This window comes from Electrophorus electricus, chromosome 11, assembly GCF_013358815.1.
Source record: "Electrophorus electricus isolate fEleEle1 chromosome 11, fEleEle1.pri, whole genome shotgun sequence".
Classification (NCBI taxonomy): Eukaryota; Metazoa; Chordata; class Actinopteri; order Gymnotiformes; family Gymnotidae; genus Electrophorus; species Electrophorus electricus.
The window spans coordinates 10,877,463-10,883,296 of record NC_049545.1 but is presented as its reverse complement, the minus strand read 5'-3'; the positions used below and the strand labels follow the sequence as shown (position 1 = coordinate 10,883,296).

At 39.2% G+C, this 5,834-nt stretch overlaps 1 protein-coding gene across 1 annotated transcript; it reads left to right on the top strand.

Annotated features, from left to right (window-relative positions):
- Window positions 1-1,729: 1,729 nt before the first annotated feature.
- Window positions 1,730-3,105, top strand: foxi2 (forkhead box I2). The gene is made up of 2 exons (XM_027013085.2): window positions 1,730-2,321; window positions 2,546-3,105. Exons 1-2 carry the CDS (start codon window positions 1,730-1,732, stop codon window positions 3,103-3,105), a joined length of 1,152 nt encoding a protein of 383 aa, XP_026868886.2.
- Window positions 3,106-5,834: the final 2,729 nt, after the last annotated feature.

Sequence of the window (5,834 nt, the reverse complement as noted above, 5' to 3'; positions counted from 1 at the left end):
TATTAATTCTTCTTTCCAGTTTTGCCACGAGCTGGCGCTGTTCGTCTTAGAAAGGAGCTTGTGTAAGATTATAGGCATGATACGGCAAACATTATTACATGAATATTTAGTAAGACGCAGTTAAAATGCCTTTTATTTGCAAATGCATGATAGTTTCAATGTTTTTTCAAAATAGTTTAAGCGGTGCTAAAAGCAGTCCGTAGTCACATTTAGTAATAAACGGTCATACTCCCAAAATACTGCCAACAAGATTTAAGATTTCCCGTGACTAAATTCTCAAAAATCATTCCATCATGCGGGGAATATGATTCTTCTGACTATATTGTTATTTCTATTGCTATATGTTTTTAACTTTTTATAACGTATGTGTTTTAATATTGCTCTAACACTGACCTTTTTCTTCGTAAGCATCCCCAACGCGTTTCAACGTGCTCACGCCATAAATACACAGGATGCACCAAGTGCTCACAAATTGCGCCTTAGCCCTTCACTTGATCCTGATATAAATGGGAAAGTCAACCCCGCACACCAAACGAATAAAATTAAAACGAGTAAACAAATAAGAGGATTTAAATAAGGCGTTATATCCCAGTGACAGTAGTAACTTACTGACAATGATAATACTTTTAATTGAACTTTACTTTTAATTGAAAATCGGACATCTAACGAAATGTTTCTACTGGACTTTCTTTCTTTGGAAGTAAGATGTAGCATAATTCGGCGTGCAGTTCTACAACAATTTCTTTGACCGTCAGTGACGTCTGAAAATGGAAAACAAAACATTGCTGCGGCAAACAAAAGTTAAAAGTAAATCTACCTTTTCTAAAAAATTAAAACATTTAAAAAAAGTTATTTTATCATAAAAATACTAGGAAATTAGAAGACTTATATAGCATTCTTTATTTATGTATGTTTAACGAATAGAACATATTTAACAACCATACAACATTAATTTAGTTGTAGTAATAATAAATAATTATTATAATTAATTACATATAATAGAAGTCATTTGTTTTATGGCTCTAAATCATTAAACTAATCACATTAAGCATATCTTAAATTATGAGATCCAAATCAATCCTTTTAAAATGCGGCTTAATAGTGCATTTATTATGGAAACCTTAGTTTGCTAGAAATGTTGGACTATCCCCAATGAAGCAATAAAAATAAAAAACGATTGTGACTGAATGTGATTGTGGCCCATCCTGGACATCACCTTGGGTTTTAGCTAGCCTATAGGGCATAGAAAATCATACGAACAGGTGGCAGAGCCAACGTCTTATGCATTTTCTGTAGTGAGAGGTATAGCTAAGCGATGTGGGAGTCATTTGTAGCTTGTTGCTTACCAAATACATTTGTATTAACGTAATGGGGGAAAATGCCCCGTTTCTGTTATCAGATGCGTTTGATCTACTTAGCCTTAGCTTCATCTTCCGTGGTGCGAATGAATTTTGCAATCTCTCAACGGTCCTCGAGTGTCGGCCACGCCTCCGTGAAACTGATTGCGAGTCTAATTGGCTGCAAGAGTTGAGGTAGCCCGGTAAACGACGCCTTCGGCACACTTTACCGGTATAAAATATTACAGCTCTTCCACGAAAAAGCGGGGCACTTTTTGCGCTTTTGCGTCACTTTCGCGTGAGGAACAGAAACAGATAGGTAGAGAGCATTCTGCACAGTTTGCCTGTTTCGTAAGAGTGTGTTGGATGTGCCCAGTGTCGGGACGGGAGATATGAACTCCATCGAGGCGCAGATCCACCACACCGCAACTCCTGGCGTGAGTCCTCTCCAGCCCGTTCCTAAAAGTGCTCACGACGCGCCGGACATGGCTGTGTATTGTGACAACTTTGTTTACCACCAACAAAGTCTACCAGGCGCGCAGCGGCCGGCGGGTTATGGACTCGGCGATTACGCGCCAACCCCAAACCCATATCTGTGGCTTAATGGCCCAGGAGTGAATTCATCTTCGTCCTACCTACATGGAAACAACAGTGCCTCATTCATCCCGCCGTCCTACGGCTCCCAAAGGCAGTATCTGACCAACTCGCCCGGGTTCGCTGCTCCAGACCTCGGATGGCTCTCTATAGCGAGCCAGGAGGAACTATTGAAGCTCGTGCGCCCACCTTATTCCTACTCGGCACTTATAGCCATGGCGATACAGAACGCACACGAGAAGAAGCTGACATTAAGTCAAATTTATCAGTATGTGGCGGATAACTTCCCATTTTATAAGAAGAGCAAGGCCGGATGGCAGAATTCCATCAGACACAACCTCTCCCTCAATGACTGTTTCAAAAAGGTGCCACGCGACGAGGACGACCCAGGTAAGCGGCAGCGCTGTGCGTTATAGTGACCTCTCTGAAACTAGTGCACAAAGTTTTGACACATCGAATCTAATACAGAGACGTTGCACTGTTGTTATTACTGTATAACGCATATTGTTTAAACCGACATGCCTATAGGATACATAGAATTTTGGTTTGGTTTGAGCCAGAAATGCATTGGAATTTTATGTGGTGCCATTCTTAACTATGGCTTTTTTTCCAAGGAAAAGGGAATTACTGGACTTTGGACCCAAACTGTGAAAAAATGTTTGACAACGGAAACTTCCGTAGAAAAAGAAAACGCAGGTCAGATTCTAGCGCTGGAGTCGCTGGCAGCACCAAAGCCGAGGATGGTCGACCAATTACAGGTATTAAGTCCTCCGACAGTCCGCACCTGGGCGGGTCTGTATCTCCAGAAATAGACGCCGCAAACGAGAGCCGGAAAGGCGCGTCACCGACGAGCCTCGCGTCCGCGCCTTGCTTCAGCAACTTCTTCAGCAGTATGTCCAGTTTAAGCTCATCGCCAGGTCCTGTGGGTAGGCAGGGATCTCTAGGACTGGTCAACGAGGTCACAAGTCGAAACATAAGTGCCTTGAGTCCGTACCATTCCAGCTCTGCGCAAGACACCGGGGGACCGAGTGAGCACTCCGACAGCATGCCCATGAACCGAGGCGTGTATTATAACTCGTTTGGTGGTGGCCAGAACGCACAGTTCAATGGACACTTCTACAACAGTTTCAGCGTGAACAGTCTGATATACCCGCGAGAGGGCACGGAGTTATGAACGTTCAAACTTCATGATACCTTCTGCAGGAGAAATCGGGAGCAAAGACTTTAGTTTTTATTATCGTTTATTATCTATTGAAATCATTACCACTCATGCTAAAAATGTTGACATATGCCAACCTGTGTAACCATTATTTGTAAATCAGCTCAATGAAAGGATTCATGAAACGCGAGTGTATCTTGGATCCAGATGCCGTTGACACTTTAGTCAAAACATTCGTTGTTTTTTTGTTTAGATCTGTTTAGATAACAGGTAATTTTATTACAGGGCAATGCTAGTTTATATAACACAATGCTGGCCGTCTGAATACCTTTAAAAAATTCAGTCAAACAATGTCGCTTTTCCCCTCTTCTTAATGACCACTGATTAAGTAGTTGTTGGTTGTCGATTTTTTGTAAATTATTTAGTTATTTTTACCTATTTATATTAAATTATGTACTTTACACACTCTTTTAAAGGAATATATATATATATATATATATATATATATATATATATATATATATATATATATATATATATATATATATATATATATATTATATTTGGTTATAAGTTTGAAGATCAGAGTACTTCCACATAAGATACTGTATGTCTCCAACTCAGTCAAGATTCATGGATTATTTGGCAGAGACTGTTAAATCTCAACAGATTAACTTCAGATATTTTCCCAGTTTTGAAGAAAACTACAGATTAAAATATGATCACTTAACCCTCAGAAATCATTGTATTCTTCTTCTTATTCTGTTTTGGTTTTTTTTGGCATAGTTTTCTGTCACCTTTTAGAGCTTTTTTTTTTGTACTGTCCAGTGTACACTGAATTGAACATCTTGCAAACTGTGATTCTTAGATGTTTTTATCTTCTCATTTTAGCCAAAAAAATATCATACTAGAATTGACATGCATATGTCCCCAAAACAGAATATCACAGTCAATCACAGTGATGTCAAAAGATTCTAATTCCAGTATTTTTATGAGGACTCTCACTCTGAATACTGCAGGAGCAATTTGGCTTTGGAATGCAAGAACAAATTCCTGAACAAAATTTAATCATGAATACAAACAAGTTACAGTCTCCTGGATCAGCTCTATGCAGGTTAATTTGGCACACAGTAGCACACATGTATTGAACTAAGTCTTTTAAGCATTTGGTTGATCAGGTCACTTCATATGTCTTTGTCTTTTTGAATGCTAGATATGATTTGTAGAATTATAATGATATTGTTTAGAGATGAACTACAATTAATTGGCTTTTTTTAAATTTTATTTTATTTTACAGTAATTACACCTGCACAAACAAAACAGTTCAATTAAATTACTATGTCCTTCCTAATTCAGTTATATAATTTAACAATTATTATCCCCACGGCAAAATTGTTAGAATAAACTTTAAATAGCACATTTATAATTTAAAATTGAATTATTATCCTGACCATTCTTTCTTAGTCAAGCTTAACGCTTGATTTACTAAATGTAACTTCATTTCCCAACTTCCCAAACTTCATTTGGGAGGTGCTACAATGTAAAACATCAGAGCAAAAATGTTGTACAATCAAAAAAGCAGTTAAATTGAATTTTATATTCCCCATATTATAAATATAATACCTTTGTTTATTTTATATTATTTATTTATTCTTCTTCTAATTTCTAAAAGGCAGAGCTAAGCAGGGCTATACTTCTAATATTTTTATTCACTTTTTCTTCAGATAAAGGTTTGTCAATAAAGTTTCATAATGCTTCTGATGTGTGAAATGCATGCTTCTCAGATTTAAGCGAATTTTTCAACTAAATATTCACGTATATTCAACTTGGTGCAGACTAGTAATTTTTGTGACCTAACAAACATTTCCTTCTCCATTTCTAACCCATTTCTCCTATCATCTGAAGAGGTCATTTGCAGATGTGACAGATATTAAGCCCTTCCTCTCTTCAGGGGACCCAGAGGCATACGTCTGGCAGACATGCGTCTGTGCTTGTGACACAGTGTGAATTGTCTGTCTCCGCTGCTGCACCGCAAAGAAAAAACAGAAAGAGACAGAAACCAAGTGGGAGATGCAGCAAGAGATGCATTGTGTCTGGCGTTGGGCCAAATCCTCGGCAGAGAGAGTTTGGTAGAAGCCTCAGTGTTATTACCAAAAGCAACTGAAACAGTGCCATTATTGTTCTGCGTCTGTCATGCCAGTCCTCATGTGCCAGAGCAGCAAAGCTATGGAGCAAGAGAAAGAGATACTGCAAGACAGAGGCAGAATGAAATAAAGGGGTTACCTTCATCCTTTTGTCTTTCTTTCTTTAGGACTGTTTGCAAATATTCTGGGAACTGGTCGTTTGGAGATTAGGAGAAGACTCTCAGTGAGAAATTCCCTGCATATGAAGGGCAGTGCCACCCAGGACGTGAAGAGGAAGAGGAAGGTTTCACACAGAGAGAGAGAGAGAGAGAGAGAGAGAGAGAGAGAGAGAGAGAAAGAAAGAGAGAGAGAGGGAAAGAGGAAGAGGGTGAGAGAAAGATTGATTAACAAAGACTGTCTCTAAAATGTACCTCACAGGAAGACTCTCCTCAAAGTAAGGATTACACAGTGGAATATCCCCATCATTACTTGTCTGCCCCTCCCCCCATCCACAGTCCTCTGAATCGCTAACATACTGCTCCACCACAGCAGCACTTCCCAGACCTGCTTTAGTTGTGCTCACCAGCACGGGGGTGAACTAGGCCCTGGGAGATGAGGCCC